The sequence below is a fragment of the Montipora capricornis genome, chromosome 6, assembly GCF_036669925.1.
Source record: "Montipora capricornis isolate CH-2021 chromosome 6, ASM3666992v2, whole genome shotgun sequence".
In the NCBI taxonomy this organism is placed as follows: Eukaryota; Metazoa; Cnidaria; class Anthozoa; order Scleractinia; family Acroporidae; genus Montipora; species Montipora capricornis.
This window is the reverse complement of record NC_090888.1, coordinates 52,071,038-52,088,984: the sequence shown is the minus strand read 5'-3', so window position 1 is coordinate 52,088,984 and position 17,947 is coordinate 52,071,038. Positions and strand designations below refer to the sequence as shown.

Below are 17,947 nucleotides of genomic sequence, written 5' to 3'. Positions count from 1 at the left end.
TGTTACATTTCCAATTATTTTATTTTACCTGAAGACTGTGCAGAGTTGATCACAGATCCACATAAGGTGTTTGATTCGTTCAATCGTTCTCTGTCTTTGTTGAACCCATAAGTTACCAGAGAATTTTCCATTTGGTTTCAGTGTTCTACATAACAGCACACTTAGTTGAATATTATTTTAGAAATACAGCTCACTTTGATTTCGGCTCGACGGGCGATAAAGTGTTGTCGAAGTCCATTACTCGTAGCTTTTGAGATTCCAGGTGTGGTTTTTCACGGCCTGCCTAGTTTATCCAACTGACTTTCCATTATTGAGCTCCATAAGGGTATATTTTATTTAAGGATCCACTAAAACGCCATTCGCGTTATATGACTTTCGACGCCATTACAGGCTAAGTTAATGATTCTCCTGTGTCCACCAGAGAAATCTACGCATTTCCACTACCCTCTCGATCCTAAGAAAATATGTGCAGAAGGCTCTGTGCACAAAGCCACCACTTACCAGGGAGTGACAGGCAAGACTTTTACCGACACGGAAAATAAAAATAATAAAATAAATAAAACAAACAAATCCCACCCTCTTTCTGACTGGGATTGCCACACTGGCAACCCAGTAATAAATACAAATCAGGGGAAATGCCAAGTGATACATGTATACAGTAAGGAGGAGCTTGGTCACTATATTTACCATCTTCCCCTGATTTACAGTTATTTCTTGTGTAAAATTACATTCGACATCAATTGCAGTGACTAACACTTCAGAAGAGACATCCTGTTGCTTCAATTTGACAGATTTCAAAATCTTGATCTTTTTCTTTGGAAAACTGCAGTAAGCCACCTTACATTTTGCACTGGAGGTCATCAGAGTTTTCCAGCTGAGTATTAAATTTTTCTCATTATTGTTGGCAAAAGCAAGGAAGTTACAATGCAAAGTGTAGGGATAGTGGAAACAACCAGTCAAAGCCATGTTCACAACCGGTCAATTTGTTTGGCCCTCAATCAACCCCCTAAAATAAAAGTGTTCATTAAGTTTGGTTTCATGATTGTTTCAGACGTCTTGCTGCTTTGCAGAAGAGGAGGGAATTGAGAGCTGCTGGTATAGAGTAAGTAATCATCTCCTTTGCTGTCATTCATAGCACAATCTGGAACAATGGTACATACATGTACAGTGTTTGTTATAAATTTAGTAGCATGTGCATGTAATTTCTGTACATGATTCGTGCATATGAGTATTCAAGTTTGTGTCTGCTGGAGTGTAGTAATCTGTCTAATCTTTGCCATTAATTTTGTTTTTCAGAATACGAAAACATCGTAAGAAAAGGAGAGGTGTTGATTACAATGCAGAAATCCCCTTTGAAAAGAAACCTGCTCAAGGTACATAACACATTGTATGCTTCAGGGGTGATGTAATGACAACCTTCAAGAGTAATCTCTGCCTGTGTGGTTTAGTTCAAACGTACAGTACATGTCTTGACTGTAATACAGTAATTTCATTGTCAATGTTGTAGTTTCAAATTTTTCAATTTTTTTTTTTATCAACTGTCTAAAAAAGGTATTCTCCTTTTTTGGGGTGTAGTTAAAAAACAGGGGCTTGGGTTTTTAGGGGTCTCAAAAAGAACGAGACAAAATAAGCCATTTTCTGTCCATCTACTTCTACCCCTCCCCGTTCTTCACCAGTGCCTCTATTCTTCTCCACCCTTCCTTCAGACATCTGACATTACTCTTGTGCTACACGATTTGCATAGTACACGATAGGAATCGTGTGACAAAGGATGTGATTTGTGTAGAGCAGGAAACACGACACACAAGGTGGTACTGTAACTTACACTCATGTAATTTTGAGCAGTACAGTAACTGTACGATCATGTACATATATGTAGGTCTGTCCATCTTGGTTGTGAGAGATGTAAGCATTATACATTGTACTTGTGTGGTTCATCGTTTGTGTTTTCATTATTAATTTTTGTTCCTTGTAGGTTTCTATGACACTGGTGAGGAGGAATTGCCTGACTATCAACCGGATTTCAAAAAGCTACGGCAGGATCACCTGGAGGGCAAGATGAGGGATGATATTGAACAGGTGATACATGTACCTGCCAAATGGAAACTAAGTTTGTTATGAAATAGTTGATATGACTGTAATCTTAGATGTATGTAAAAATGTTTGCATAAGTTTTTGTTCAGTCCACTTGCAATGTCTTCTTCATTTTCATAGAGCAAACTAATACTCTGGACATTCTAAGACTGGCATCTACTTTAAATGCAGTTAAATGCAATTTAACGGAGTTAACAACTAGGAGCACAAGTTTTACCTTCGCGGTCAGCGGTTTGTTAGATATGCGCATGTGCCAGGATTCTTTGTGTTCTTGGTCCATAGGGCGTTGTAGCAGTTTTGTTGGTGTTATAGTCAGCGTTTTCTGAGCGTTAGGGTTTTCCTGAGCGTGGGCACTCCTTGGAGGCTGTCTCCCCTCCCCTGTCCCTCCCTTTCTTTCCACTGTTTTATCAGTGTGACGGGTGCCTGCTTTCTCCCTCTATGTGGGGGCTCATGGCTGGGTTGCCTGGATTTGCCAGCCATGGGAGCGGTCTCCATCTGGGGGCTGGCTGCCAATAGTGGAAGCTCCTGGATATCTCAGGCACCCAACCTCCACTTTGTGAGGCAGTTGTTAACTTAATATTTATCATGTTTATAGCAAGAGAGAAAGAAAGACAAGGAGAAAATGAAAAAGAGAAAGGAAAATGATTTGCCTGGAGCTGTCATGCAGATTAACAAGTTAGTGCTATAAATTAGAGTGATACGCCTTGGACCATTTCCTTGTTTTTTTAGCAGTCTTGTGACAAATGAACTGTTATAGTGCAACACGCCTTACTGTGGCCACCCAACAAACTTTCACATTTGACAACTACATGTACGTGTAAATACGTCAACTCAACAACCTATGCAACGGTTTTCAACTTGCAACTGTGCAAACTTTGCGAGGAGGCGTGACTGTCAATCAAATTCACACATCCTGTTTGGCGGACAATTTGTAAAAAACTTTGTTAGGTGGCCACGGTAAGGTGCATCGCGCTGTAAAGAGCTGATGTACAATAGTACATGTATAAATTTGACAGTGGTGTTTCTGGGATAAAATAATGCTGTAAAGATAAATTAACTGTTACAAAGAACTCGTGAAAAAATTGCTTTCGAAGTGTTAACTAATGCAGTGGTTTCAAATCAAATACAATAAAGTTGGTTTGAGTAGAGTAACCAAGTGTTGTCATTATCAAAAACCAATGAATTTTGAACTCAGGTTTTTATGCCGTGGAAGAATTGGTGCCTATTTCATGTAATTTTTTTTCCCTTTCAGGCTGAACAATCCTGACTCAGTAAAGAAACGAAGCAAGCTTGTTCTTCCCAATCCACAAATTTCTGACACAGAATTAGAAGAGGTAGTTTCACTTTGCATGTTAAATTTTGGCACTGTACTTGTTTAATAATAATGTTATGGGTTCCACGGTACAGAATTTGGTTTATGTGGTATCAGTATTAATCAATATTATTGTATGGGAAGCAATTCTCAACCTCAAACGGGCACTCTGATTGGTTAGTTTTCTGTTGGGATTTTACGGTACGGACCATTACCATGGAAATGGTCCGTTTCCGTATTTTTAGCTCTCCTCTGGGAAATTCAAGTTGAGTGAAACAAAAGGTTTTTGAAAAGCGGAATTTAATTGTTTCTCGTAACAACAGTACAGTTATAACAAGCGCAATTTAGTTTTACGTGTAAAAGATTACCATTCAAAGTTTGCTGATGGAAGACGACATTTATGAGCATTCACCAAGCAGAGAAGTGTCCGACCGCTCAAAGAAACGATACCATATAATAAGCAACTTGCTAACCTCACTTGCTGGGGACCGTACTGGGGAATACATGTATTAACCCTCGGTCATTTGCACAAGCTCGGGGCAATATTCCCTAGTACGGCCGGGGGGCGGTTACTCGTTCGGTTACTAAATAACTGCGCATTTTTGTTAGATTGTGAAAATGGGCCAGGCTAGTGAGACAGCGCGTTTATCAGTGGAAGACAATCACATGGCATCAAATGCTCTGTTGAGTGAGTACTCAGTGACTCCTGCTGCTGCACATGCGCTGAGGACACCTCGCACACCGGCAGAACAAGACACTGTATTGCAGGTACTTTTTTTCATTTTTTGATTTGTTTACACAAGTAACGCAGTTGACGAATGCTTGGAATTGGCCCATAAAAATGTGTCTCTGATGCCTTTCAAAGATTCGGTACAAAGCAAGGCTGCGTCAGAGAGGAAGCATATACATGTACTAGGGGCCTTTGGATTCTAGGACGAGGACGAGAACAAGAGGAGTTTTTACTTTAATTTTGCTAGCACCGTGGCAAAAATCATCGCATTCTTTACACGGCTGTGCAACCTCAAAATCCTGCTCGATTTTCAAGCTTCGCTCAGGTTTTTGCCATCGTCATATGATCTATCATTGGAATGTGAGTAACATCAAATTAACCAATTAAAGAGCTCAGATTGATAATTGTCTGTCTTGGAGGGAAATTTGAGTTTTTTGGATTTGAAGTTTTTATGGAACATTTCTTCGATCAGTTGAATCGGCCGTTACAACTGTCACAAAATAACGAGACGTCAAGCGCTCTCGCATCGTTAGGGGTGTCTGCCTGTGCTCTTTATTAGCAGTATACATGTAGGTTGCTCAGTTATTCTTATTGGTGGTAACAGAGCCTTTTTGCTGATCACAAAGTGCCAAAACTTCTAACGTGTTGGTGACTTGTTTTGACACGACGATATTTTCGGTAAACCTCATACGAAAATGACGACAATAAGGCGTTTTTCCAGCCAAAATGACGCTGGTTTGCGTGCGCTCACTGTTGTTCCATGAGAAAATCTGCTACTCATAGTCGTTCTCGTCCTACAGCTGTAGAATCTAAAGCTCTCTACTACATGTATTAGAAAGCTAACACAGTAGGTGTATGCAGTTTGCCAACTGACTACAGTAGCTCAGTTGACGTTACCCTGGACTTGACAGGTTCGTCAGCCAAACAAATAACATAAACCAAGGAGAAAGCGCTACCTTAAAAATGACATCTGCAGATGGTGAGACTTATCTGAAGTTTGCTTGAAAATAATGATAACCTGTAGGCCCAGTCTTGTAAGTTACTTGTTTTTAGAGTAATTTTACAATCCACCTACATTTTGACCCTCTTGTACAGGTAAAAGAAACGTCTTTATTTTACGAGGGTAACACGTGAAAGTGTAATAGAGATACTGATAAACTTGTGGCCCTCGGTGTGCACCTTGTACCCCCCCTTCCCCCATACTCCGTTGTACGGGTATTCAAAGATACAGCTACACGGATCTGAGGAAAGTCGAAACAGACGTCAGTCGAATGAGACGGAGATCGAACTGGCGACCTCCAGCTCAGAATGCTGCGCACGCACCTACTGAGCGATGCCGGTCTTTCTAAGGTCATTCCTGAATGTTGCACTACATTTTCTCACTGACTCACTCATTCGCTGACTGACTGACTGAATGACTTACTTACTCACTCACAAATGTAATAAGAGCTATGAGTTTTCCAATTTCTTGTATACAGATATGGTAAATGTTATTTTGTATTTTTATTAGTTAATGTTTAAACCTTTATTGTAACTAGACCAATACCTCCCTTTGGAGGGCAAGGCGCAATAGAAAATACTGTTGCTATTGCTATCACTCACTCACCCACTCACGGACTGACTGCCTTACTCACTTACTGTCTTACTGACTTACTGACTTACTCATTCACTCACTTATCCTCTGACAAAAGACCATATTTACCTTAGAAATTGAACCTGTTACGTACATGTAATTGGTGCCCATCTACTCCTACGTCTGAATGATTTTCTCTGATAAGTGGCCCATGCTTTAACCACCGTCATTCAAATCTCCCTGTAGTGGTTAATTTACAGCTCATTTGATGAAGCAAATTACTAGTTACACTTTACACTGTATTTGTCTGTTGTTTACGTAGTTGTCTATTCATCCAGTGCTAGTACGTCACCTTCCTGTCTCAGGACTTCGAATTTTACGCTTTTAGGAAGCTCAGAACATCTTGGCATTGTCCAATGTGGATACTCCTTTAAAAGGAGGCATGAATACACCCCTTAAGGAGAGCAACTTTGAAGGTGTAACCCCAAAGCATCAGGCCATTCAGACACCAAACATGATGCTTACAACCCCTCACCGCACACCACAAGGAGAAGGCGCAGGTGAGATAGGGACCTTTTCAAGAGTGAACACGGGCAGGGTGAAATTAGTTATCAACGGTTACTGGTAACCAGGAATTGAATGGTAAATTGCACCTAAACTCAAATATTTTTCCTTCCCAATATAAATATCTCCTCCCAGTGCAAACATGTCTTTCACCATTGTTACACATAAATGTTGCTTTTTCTCCCTTCCCCGAGATGATACAATCGGTACTCTGAAGAAGAAATGAAACGTCATCAGTCAGCTACCCCATTCCTTAGTGGTGCACCCCCTCTTAAGAAAAATCTTGAATCCGCCCCTGCCGTGGATTAGTGTAGTAGGCCCACAAGCGGACAACCCTAAGGATGCGAGAGCGCGTGACGTCACGTTATTTTGAGACAGTTGTAAGGGCTGATTCAACTGATCGAGGAAAATGTTCCATAAAAACTTCAAATCGAGATGTTTCTTTTCGAAAATTCATTTTATGGACAGCCAGATAAATAAAGTTCACTCACCTACTATTTTCTGCGTTGTCCTGAGTGATTTGATGGGTTTTTGGGACGCTTCGATTTCCTCTTCAGATCCCATGCGTCGCCACATACAATATAAATAGACAAGGCCTGCAACTTCCAAGACCGCTCAAGGTCGAGTGCCTCCAGAGTTTAGCCGAATTCCTCCCACTTGCAAAGGTCGCTCGCCTCCCAACCTTGGGAATGTATAAAGTCGATAATTTGCTAGCATCGTGCCAAAAGTCATCAAATTTACACGGCTCTACAACCTCAAAGTCCTGCTCGATTTTCAAGCTTCGATCTTCTGGCAATAACAAAAACCTGAGCTAAGCTTGAAAATCGAGCAGGATTTTGAGGTTGCAGAGCAATGTAAATTTGATGACTTTTGGGACGATGCTAGTAAAATTATCGACTTTCTACGTGCCCAAGGTTGGGAGGCGAGCGACCTTTGCAAGTGGGAGAAATTCGGCTAAATTCTGGAGGCACTCGGCCTTGAGCGGTCTTGGAAGTTGCAGGCCTTGTCTATTTATATTGTATGTGGCGACGCATGGGATCTGAAGAGGAAATCGAAGCGTCCCATCAAATCACTCAGGACAACACAGAAAATAGTAGGTGAGTAAACGTTATTTATCTGGCTGTCCATAAAATGAATTTTCGAAAAGAAACATCGCGATTTGAAATTTTAATGGAATATTTTCCTCGATCAGTTGAATCGGCCGATACAACTGTCTCAAAATAATGTGATGTCACGCGCTCTCGCATCCTTAGGGTTGTCTGCCTGTGGTAGGCCTTTGAACAACAGGGCACTAGACATCTAATTAGTTAGACTCGTGTTAGGAGTCACCTTCAGAAAATGTTTTAAAATGTACTTATCTTTTATTTTCATCTCCATCATCATCTTCATCATCATCATTTTATTTCAATGTTCAATTCAACAAATTGAAGAAATACACTGCCCGCATATTGCAAAACTAATCGAGGCGGGCTGTGTAACTTACAATCACATTTAGCAAATTAGATTAATGGTAAGACAAGTAAAGAAATAAATACAATAAAAGTAAAATAAATAGGTATACACATACATTCACAGATAGCTAGCATTTATATAGAGCAAGAATCTATAAGAAGAATGAAACATAAAAAAGTAATAATAATAATAATAGCTAAGGTGTGATTAATGATAACCAGTTATTTTTAAAATTAACGTTGAGACCTCAACATAATCATCCTCATTACCAAGCACCGCAAGTAAAAATTGGTGAACTTTGTTTTAAAAGGTTTTTTCCTAAGTTTGCGCAAGTCAGGCTTCAGACAATTCCATAGCTTAGCTCCAAGCGAATTAAGTCGAATACTCAGTCTTCATTTATTAACATATAAGTTGCCAAAATCAGAAAATCTAGTATTATATGAATGAACGTCGGATGAACAGATAAAAAGATCACAGATATTCTGAGGTGCAGAATTGGTAGATATGTCTCACCACAATGGCAAGTTCTTGCATTTAACTGAGAAGCACCAAGAATTACTGTGATCTAAGTCATATTGATTCATGTACCTACCAATAAAAAACGCTGTTGTCGTTTTTTTTTTTTTTTTTACGGAAGGAACCACCCCACGTATGACGGGAACACCTCAGAGGAGTGGGGGTGGGGTCACGCCCGGCCGGGCATCAGTAAGAGACAAGCTGAATATCAATCCAGAAGAAGCTTTGATGGAAGAATATGAAAATGGCTATGGAGTTAAGCAACAGCAGGTAATGTTAAAGGAAACCGTCGGTTTCGCAAGGAATTAGACGTCAAATTGTCAAGAAGTTCCATGTTTTGTGCCATAGCTTTCCTTCATGCAATGATCACCAGTTTCAGGCTAAGCTTAGATTATACTTGCATAGAGAACGTGTTCCATTTGGTAATCCTTTAAGATATATCTTGAAATCCAGGTTTTCGGATTTCTATAATTGAACACTAAATCAATTCACCGGATTTTTTTGCCAATTTGTTTTTCTCTGAAATTCCCCACTGGCATGGACTCCAGCAAGTGAAAGAAATCCGCCTTCTTTTGTGTTCGATTGGAAATTCGTGACGTCTATATCCGGATTCCTCATTCAAACGCGACTCAGGATTTCTTTTCATTTAGGTTTTGTCATTTGAAAAATCGCTTCAAGCACAACCTCCCTAGTTATATTGGTACGCATATATGATAAACAAACTTTATCAGGGAAGTTCGTTTTGCCATATTGTTCACTAATCTATTTTCCTTCTCGTTCGTATCGCTGTGTGTATGTAAATACAAAAATTCAGCACATTTCATTAAGAATCAGTTTTGAAGATACCCAAAACGTCTGCACCGGTTGCGCGACGTTATCGTGGGGGGGAGGGGGGGGAGGTTATTACTACTGACCTTGCAGTCTAACTTTTGATGCCTTCATTAATTAAACAGGAAGAGACGAAGGCTCAGTTGAAAGCAGGATTAGCATCCCTTCCAGCACCTTCTAATGACTTTGAAATTGTCCTACCCGAGGTAAGATGATCACAAGTGTAAGAAATAAACCGCTCAAGTACAACTACCAGTGGCAGGTTTTTCCCAATCAAAACATTTCAGAAACTCGGTGGGTTAAAGGGCATGGATTCCCCATACATGGACATCTTCCAAAGATAGTTTTTTTGAAAATCTAATTTTAGCTGCGCAGCTATTTTTAGAGAGGCACCTGATTGGCCAGTTGTAATGACGTAATGGAGGTAAGAGAACGGATCCCCCATGCAAGGGCCTCTTCCAATAATAGGTTTTTAAAATCTAATTTTAGCTATATGCTGCTATTTTTGGAGAGGCACCTGATTTTCCAGGTGTATTGACGTAATAAAAATTTAGATGTGCGCGGCATTGGGAACGAGAATTTAATTAAAAGTAGCTTTACGAAACTAAAAATAGAATTGAAAAAACTATGATGGGGTATGGGGATCCGTTCTCTTACCTCATCCTCCGTTGTGAATAACTAAAAACCGGACGAATAAAACTGAGTTGAAAAGTTTTTCGTAAAGAAAGAGTGTTTATTTGGAAAAAAAATAATTGTAGACCCACATGTGTGCAAGTTGGTTTTTTTCCCGGGCCATCATGATTCATGAACAATCTGCCACATTGCTATTTTACAAAAGCTCTTTGTATCGGGACAACGAAGCAACCGAAAAATGGCGGCTTCGAGGAAATTTGAAAGTGAAAATAGTCGATTGTTAAATTAGTTTGCTGGTATTCTGATAAAGGTCTTTTTTTGAAAGAACTTGACGAAAAACGTTATTTCCCGCACTAAGTTACTTTTTGGCAAGATTGGAGGTTCCCTTCACATGTAAATCCGCTAAACAATTGTCGATTGTCATGGTACATCATGAAAAGTGCACTCTGGACCTTTTGGCTGTGTACTCCAAGAAAGTACAATGTACGTATGCACTGTAGTCGTCGTTAAGAACGGCAGGAGGCTTGCGAGCTCGTCACAAATGCTTTTGTCTGATAGGTTAAACGATGGTGCCATTCAGCGAATATGGTGTTGCAACCTGGTTTAATTACTATCAACTTTTGTCCAAAAACTCCTTGAGGTGTTTGTGTTCCTTGCTTTTCCTAGAAAAAGGTGAAATTCTTTTTTCACTTTTGGGTTATTTTTTGCAGACTGATGACGGAGAAGCCGAAGAAGTCACGGATCAGAGTTTTGTTGAAGATGCAGCGGATATTGATGCGAGGAGGATGGCCATGAAAGAAGCAGAAGGTTTGAATCTTTTTTTTTCTGTTATGAAGAACCTGCTTAAGGATTAAACACCAAAAGATTGGTTTGAAATTGATCACCACGAGGCCAATAGACTATCTAATTTTTACTTCGTTGTGAACGTTGTTTTTCAGCTTTAAGAGAGTTGAAACGTCAATCTCAATCGGTCCAGAGAAACATGCCTCGACCCTCGGATGTCAACGCTTCTGTTCTGCGGCCCGCTAACATCGATCCGCCTCTGACAGGATTGCAAAAGGTAGTGTATGCAAAGCCATAACTTCGTTATGTAATCTTTATTCGTTTGCTCTTGAAATTTTGACGTGATGTTTTGGAGTTTTGTCATAGTGTACTGTGACAACATGATGTGGCGTGGTTTTGTCATTATGTGGTGAGGTTTTGTCATTGTGTGACGAGGTTTGATTGTTACGTGTTGTGTTTCCATCATGATGTGTTGAGGTCTTCTTTGACGTGCTGTGTTTATGATCACATAAAGGGAGAAAGTCGATTCGTCGTAAAAGAACCTCACCACATAAAATGTAAACACAGCACATCATGATGGAAACATAACACGTAACCATCAAACCTCGTCACATAAGGACAAAACCACACCACAAGACAAGATTTCAAGACCAAAAGAATAAAGATTACATAAGAAAGTTATGGCTTTCCATAGTAGTGAGTGATCTTAGAGATGTAGCATGACATTGGCTGAGTGTCATTTCACAATACAAAAGTAAAACCTGAGCTTTTTCCATTGCTTTTTAGGCTGAAGAACTCATCAAACGCGAGATGGTCACGATGATTCGAAATGATGTAGTCAACCACCCCTCTGCTCTTCAGATTGAAAACTTAACGCACAAGAAAACGAAAAACGCGGCTCATGCCATCCTGGCTGCAAACCGCACCGCGCTCGAAAGCGAGCCGCTGGAAACTTTTACAGAAAAAGAGATAGCGAATGCGCGACAGTTGCTGGCGAATGAAATGGAGTTTGTCAAATCCAAAATGGCGCATGGAGATCTCCCGATAGAAAGTTACACCAAAGTGTGGGAAGAATGTTACGCTCAGGTAGGTAAAGGACCAGTAGACATGTAAATGGTGCCATTGCTATTTAAAGCTAAAAAAGCAACAGCAACAACGATCTTTATTTTCACATCATACTTGATAAGAAAAGAAAGTGTTACATATAGGATGATCGTGATAAAACGAACAGTAGATGATAAGAGGACATTGTGAAAGATGTCGTGGAACTTAATGCAAGAAGGTCTTCATGTTTTCTCCTAGCCTTGAAATGATATTTGTAATGTGGTTAAATGCAATTTAACCTAGTTAACAACAAAGAGATGCTGGTTTTCCGCGCGTTTAGGTCCTGAATGGAGCGGTTTGCTTAGAGGTCAGCAGTTCATTCGTACGTGCACAGGCTCACGTAGGTCACACGGTCTTAGTGTAGCGGCCATTTGAAGCTACGTGGGAAGAGTGTTGTGCGGCCTCGTTTTTTAGCGGTTTTTCTGCCTCCCTCTTCCCCCCCCCCCCCCCTTTTTTTCCCACACAGTGTGACGGGTGCCCGGATGTCCCTGTGTGTGGGGGCTCATGGCTGGGTTGCAGGGATTGCTAGCCATGGGAGCGTTTTACTGTCTAAGGGCTGGCTGGTCACAGTGGAGGGCCCCTGGACATCCCGGCCACCCACCTTCCACTCAGCTCGATGAAGTTGTTAAACATTCTTAAGTTCTTATCAATTCTTAGGTTATTAAGTGATAGTCTTAATATTTTAATTATTAAATGATATTTTTTCAAGCTTGAGGTACCGTAAGTAGAAAATGACAATATTATTTTAGGGAGCCTTGCTTCCTTCAAAAGAATAACGTTAAACCGGGGCAAAAGATGCCTGCAATCAAGTTTGTTTTAGTTTTTTTTTTTTCAAAACAAGTATTTGTATTGAAAATTTAAATTTTACAATCGATAATTATGACTTTCAAATTTCCCGGTACGTCGTCGCCATCTTGAATAATTGTGACGTATGCGGTTCCTCTATTGTTCTGCACTACACCCCAGGAAATCCGAGTATCTCGAGATGCGCATAACGTATGCGCAATAATAATAGTAGGCACCGTCCTTAACACGATAAGGCCCGGGCAAATGGTTCTCAACATTTGCTTCAACACACGTTCGACGACGCCTGCGAAATTTAAAAACAAGAATAAACTGATTATGTCAAAGTGAAACTCTATTTCTGCTGGTCGCGTCGTTTTGCGGAATTAACCCTTTTGTTAGGCGCTCGAATCCCGCCATTACTCACTCAGTTTTTCGAAGTATCAGTTGTCTTGATTTCAGGAGGTATTTCCTCGTAGTTCTGTTTTCACGCATTCTGCGATTAGTTGAATTTTTTGTTGTTGCCCTTTGATTTTGGTGATAGTGCATGGAGGTTGACTGTTTACAAGTAAATTTTTACCTTGAATTTGAGGAAAACGTTTTGAAACGATTGCATCCCTATTAGAGGTGAATTTGTAGAAAGAACGTCGTGAGCACGAAATGGTCATACCAAATCAAATAACGGAATAGATGTTTCGACTCATTAGAGAAAAGGAAAATCTCTAGTAACTCCGTGTGTTATGTCTTTTAGGTCTTGTTTCTACCAACACAGCAGCGGTACACCAGGGCGGCATTAGCCAGCAAAAAAGACAGACTTGAATCTTTGGAGAAACGTCTTGAGGTATGTTTTCCTTAGCGCTGACCTATAAGTGGTGCTTCTTTTCTGTCTCTCAATGGATGGGCTTGCTCTATATGTTAAAACCTAGGAAGGCAATGCCAGTCCTTTCAGTCGACCTACGTCCGGGTTATGATTTCCGATGGTTTGGATTGACGAAAGGGATTTTTACAATGACTGCAAAATTCTCGCGCGCTCATTGGCTCATTTATTGTCAATAAGCGGACGCGATATTGCTCGCGTCAGATTGAAGTTTCTCGCATTTGTCCCGCGTTCTTCTCGTGTTTCGACTTAATTTTGATCCCTCTGTCTTTTTGTTATTATAAAAACAAATTGATGTCAGTTTTTCATGCGTCTGCCCTCTTATTGACATTGAATTGTCAAAGTAGTCTGCGGATCCACTCGGCTATCGCCTCGTGGATACACAGCTACATTGACAATGTTATGACGAAATTCATGATTAATAACAGGACAGACGCATGGAAAAGTGACATCAATTTGTTAATTTGTATCCGATGGACAAAAGGGTTACAGTTGAAGCTGAGTTGCCTGGCCTTGGCATGGAAGCTAGGCGGCCGAAGACCTTAGTTTGATACAAACAGCTCTGTCTTTCTTATGTATGTATATACAGACCTGTTAGCATTACAACAATCTGATTCACATGATCAAAGCACTGAAGTTTGCATTCGATTGAAAGGGTCACCGGTAGCCTCGATGCCATTGAGAGGCCTGATGACTGAGCAAGCTACCGTTAAATAGCCTATTCGGCAAAATTCCATTGTTTCCACTCCTCTTTAAGTATATTCCTTGTTTAAATTCACTCTTTATTTCGTGATTCCAGCTAAATCGGACCCACATGACAGAGGACGCGAAGAGAGCGGCGAAAATTGAAAAGAAACTTAAAGTTCTTCTTGGTGGTTATCAGGTAAGGATTGCGTTCATCAGTTTAGCGCTGAAATGCGAAAAAAATATTTTTTGAGTGTAGCTGTCTTGAAACGCATCGACTGATTTTCTTCTTTCGAAATTCCAGGAAAAGACCTCAAATCCTTGCTAGTGTTATAACAGAGATATCTAGCTTCACGTTATTTTGTCGTCAACTGCGAACGAAAGTTTGCTGCTTGTCATATCACTATGAAGGTCCTCTTGTTGAAGCTTACTTCTTAATGTTCGCGACAACTGTGCCTAATAATAATAATAATAATAATAATAATAATAATAATAATAATAATAATAATAATAATAGTAATAATAATTGGCAGTGCTAATCCCCCTATACTTGCAGTATTGAGGACTGAATTGAGAAGGGCGCAGCTCATGAGATTGGGCTGAAAGCATACAAAGGCGCCTCTGGCTGCCGCTATACAGTCCATGTTTGATGTCGGAGCACAGCACCACAGCTAGATGTTGATCAGCTGTGAGTCGATTTTAATAAGAGAGGAAACCCGGAGTACCCGGAGAAAAACCCTCGAGTCAGGTTGAGACCGACTGAAACTCTGCCCACATGCAGGCCGGGGTCAGAGTTGAATCCCGGCTCGCAGTGGTGGGAGGCTCGATAGATAACCACTAAGCCACACTGACTCCCACAACTGCTAGCAATAGAAAAAACAAACTTAAGCCCTACTTTTGCTGCTCGTAAGCTTATCCTTTCTACATGTAGCTCTCTCTGAGTTCTTGGACAGATACTAGTCTCTTACTTGCGAACTAAAACTATTCTTTCCTTCCAGAGTCGTTCCGTTGGATTGACGAAACAGATCAATGATCTTTACGAGCAGGTAGAACAATCTCACACAGAGAGAGAAACGTTCAGATCACTGAGAGAACATGAGCTTAGGGCTATTCCAAAGCGACTTGAGGTACATTACCAAAAATAAACTTTAAAAATCTAATAGGCTTTGCCCAAAACGTGGAACGTGCGAGCACGTTCTCGAGCAAGTTCTCCGGTAAGCTATAAAACCCAGAGTTACTCTTGAGAAGAGGAGCCGCCGCGCGATAGGCGCACTGCTCTTAAATAAAAAAAGATATGAAAATAATTTCATCATAAGATTAATCTTACACTGACCATGCTTGTTCGGTCAAGGTCGTTCCTTATTCGCCTTGTTGCTCCCTCTTTAGTTTTGAATTTCTGGACCTTAACCTCGTCTAGGTCTTTGAGTGAAAAAAAAGGAGAGCGCGGTCAATATCCAGCCACCGTGATCGGACTAACTTGGTAAATAACCCATGAACTTAAAAGATAAGCGAGGTTTATTCTTACTAAGTATATACAACACAAGTGAATCGTGCTGCTTTACGGCTCGTTAAATATCCAATACTTTTACCGACACTGACGTGAATAATTGTTTATTATTTTGGTCTATTTTCCCTACAGGCACTGAGAGAAGATGTTAATCGGCAAACTGATCGCGAGCATCAACTACAAAGTCGTTATTCGAATCTGTTGTACGAGAGAGATGCACTCTACAGCCATCTTCCTCAACAATGAAAAAAAGACTTGAACCGATCGTCTGCATCAAAAGTGTTTGTAAAAGGAAACAAAAGAACATGTCATCGCCGACAAAAAATTTGTGTTGTTTTATCGTACACACTTTTGGGACATTTAATGAAGTTGTATTCCTTCTTCCCTTGCCACCCTACACAATTAGCAACCTTTAGGTGAAGGTACGCGTACGACTACAATTGCAACTCTGATCACGCGAGTCGGATTTGAAGGTTGAGTTTGTGACAAGTTCGCATTTTCGAAACGAAAAATTTGTATAATGCTCGCTAGTCTACGATCTGCCATGCTCGACGACATCAAGAAAAGGGTTTTAAAAGATTGAAGTCTAAGGTTTTGAAAATTTTAACGATTATTCCACTTCATCCAATTTCTACAAACGTATGGATCATTCATTCTAGAAAAGAGAACTGTGCTGGAGCTAAGAGAGAAAGTTTATTTGGCCGCTGTGTCGTCATGTTTTCCTTAAAACCTACTTGGGGTTTGCAGGTGACCAGGAGCGTACGATTTCGATCGGAGTTTGCACAGACCAGTTTTTAGTTGAGAATGGTCGTTCGTGACAGACTTCATGTCGCATGGAAGTTGCAGAGAATGGGACAAAATGTACCAAACTACAAGATGAACTTGTAAAGCTAATTGAATGAGTTTAGGTGCGCGTGCGCGCTAGGCTTCTTTTTTCTTACCTTCAAACAGGCCCCAGTTGTGAGGCCCTCCCAGGTGTTTTGGGGAACAAGAGAACATAGCTAATTTGAACTGGGAAACGGGGGAACAATGTCAAAATATTTTAGGAAAGAAGGGAACAAAAACAAGTTAAAACAATTTTAGGGATCAAAAAGCGAGGAACAAGGGAACACAAGCAAATATTTCAAGGGAACAAGAGCTCTTCCCCCCCCCCCCTCCCTCCCCCTGGGAGGTCTCCAGTTGTTGAAAGGCCGGATAACTTTATTCAGTCTACAAGTCAGTATTAAGAGTAGAGTACAAAATATACTTCACGTTTAACGTGGGCCAAGATTTTTTTACACACCTCTGAACTAGATGTGCTTTGAGTGTGCATATTCACAGTTACGAGGGCAAATACTAAAATCTTGGCGGAGATTGAAACTGACGGATAGTGACTTAACTACCGGATAAAGTTATCCGCCCCTTTGAACAACTGGGGCCAGGCAAGGAAATAACTGAAAACTAGTAAGTTTTCTTCGATTTTAACTTAACGAAAATTTCATCCTGATGTTTGCCGTTTACCTTAACTCCACTAAAACAAGAACTTTTTCCATTGAAAGAGTTTGTGTGCCAAACAAATGAATTTCAAAAATGCTTGTTTTGGGTTTCAAATTTACCGGGCGCCGCCATCATGAATAGGGAAGTTTTTGAGACGCGGACGGCAACCGGAAGAGAAAATTTCGCATGCCAGGACAGTGGTATCTCGCAGATTTTTATGCTAATCATCGCTAATGAAGAAAAGATACTTAGCCATGTAAATGTGGTTGTGTGAAAACAGGTTAAAAGGGAAAACAGCTCACTTCAGGTTGCCGTCCGCCTCTCGAAAACGCGCGTGCTTAATAATTGTGACGTATCGTGGTTGCCCTATTGGTTGCGGTCGCATTAGGGAGTTACCACTAGTGTTAAATCAAGTTATATTCAAAACACCAGCAACTAGAGTAGTGTCAACACTAGTGTTACACTGTGTTTCTCTCAAGTGTCACCGCAACCATTGTTTCAAAACAAAAGCTCCTAAGGGAACTCATTACGTCACAATTATTCAAGATGGCGGCCCCCGGTAAAATTTGTAAGGGTAAAATTCCTTTTTTTTTTTTTCCTTCGATACAAGCACTTTTTTGAGGAAAATTGTCGATCAAATTTGATTGCAAACATTATTTTTTTTAGTTTACAATTATTCAGCAGTCGGAGTGGAGATTCCCTTTAAACGTTGTTTCGTGGCGGTCTTGTGGATCATACCGTCGTGGATTGTAGTTAGTCATTCCCAGGAAATTAAAAGATATTTATCTTCATGTGGGTCATAATTTTTATTTCAAAGCCTTCCCTCAGTTATATTTGTAAAGTGTGTCACTTTAGAAACATGTCCAATGTACTCATTCGCGAATCAACTTTCAAATTAAAGTCTCATACCCATAGTTACGTTCTGCTCTATTTACAATTGGAAAAATGCAAACGCTGGACTTAAGCTTGAATGCACGCGCCAAATGTTTCAGTCTTTGTCGGTTTCAACGTCTTTGCAGTATTCGGGTGAA

General features: G+C 40.4%; 1 protein-coding gene across 1 annotated transcript in view; it reads left to right on the top strand.

Moving 5' to 3' along the window:
- LOC138052450 (cell division cycle 5-related protein-like) overlaps positions 1 to 17,707 on the top strand; it is a 28,936-nt gene extending 11,229 nt beyond the window's left edge. Inside the window, exons 7-22 of the mRNA XM_068898947.1 lie at positions 1,052 to 1,102; positions 1,297 to 1,373; positions 1,976 to 2,079; positions 2,690 to 2,769; positions 3,347 to 3,428; positions 4,016 to 4,174; positions 6,098 to 6,269; positions 8,363 to 8,511; positions 9,195 to 9,275; positions 10,413 to 10,509; positions 10,641 to 10,762; positions 11,272 to 11,571; positions 13,124 to 13,213; positions 14,049 to 14,132; positions 14,932 to 15,060; positions 15,573 to 17,707. Of these exons, the coding sequence (XP_068755048.1) occupies positions 1,052 to 1,102; positions 1,297 to 1,373; positions 1,976 to 2,079; positions 2,690 to 2,769; positions 3,347 to 3,428; positions 4,016 to 4,174; positions 6,098 to 6,269; positions 8,363 to 8,511; positions 9,195 to 9,275; positions 10,413 to 10,509; positions 10,641 to 10,762; positions 11,272 to 11,571; positions 13,124 to 13,213; positions 14,049 to 14,132; positions 14,932 to 15,060; positions 15,573 to 15,686 (1,891 nt within the window). The 3' untranslated portion in view covers positions 15,687 to 17,707. The remainder of the gene's footprint in view (positions 1 to 1,051; positions 1,103 to 1,296; positions 1,374 to 1,975; positions 2,080 to 2,689; positions 2,770 to 3,346; positions 3,429 to 4,015; positions 4,175 to 6,097; positions 6,270 to 8,362; positions 8,512 to 9,194; positions 9,276 to 10,412; positions 10,510 to 10,640; positions 10,763 to 11,271; positions 11,572 to 13,123; positions 13,214 to 14,048; positions 14,133 to 14,931; positions 15,061 to 15,572) is intronic.
- The last annotated feature ends 240 nt before the right edge of the window (positions 17,708 to 17,947 follow it).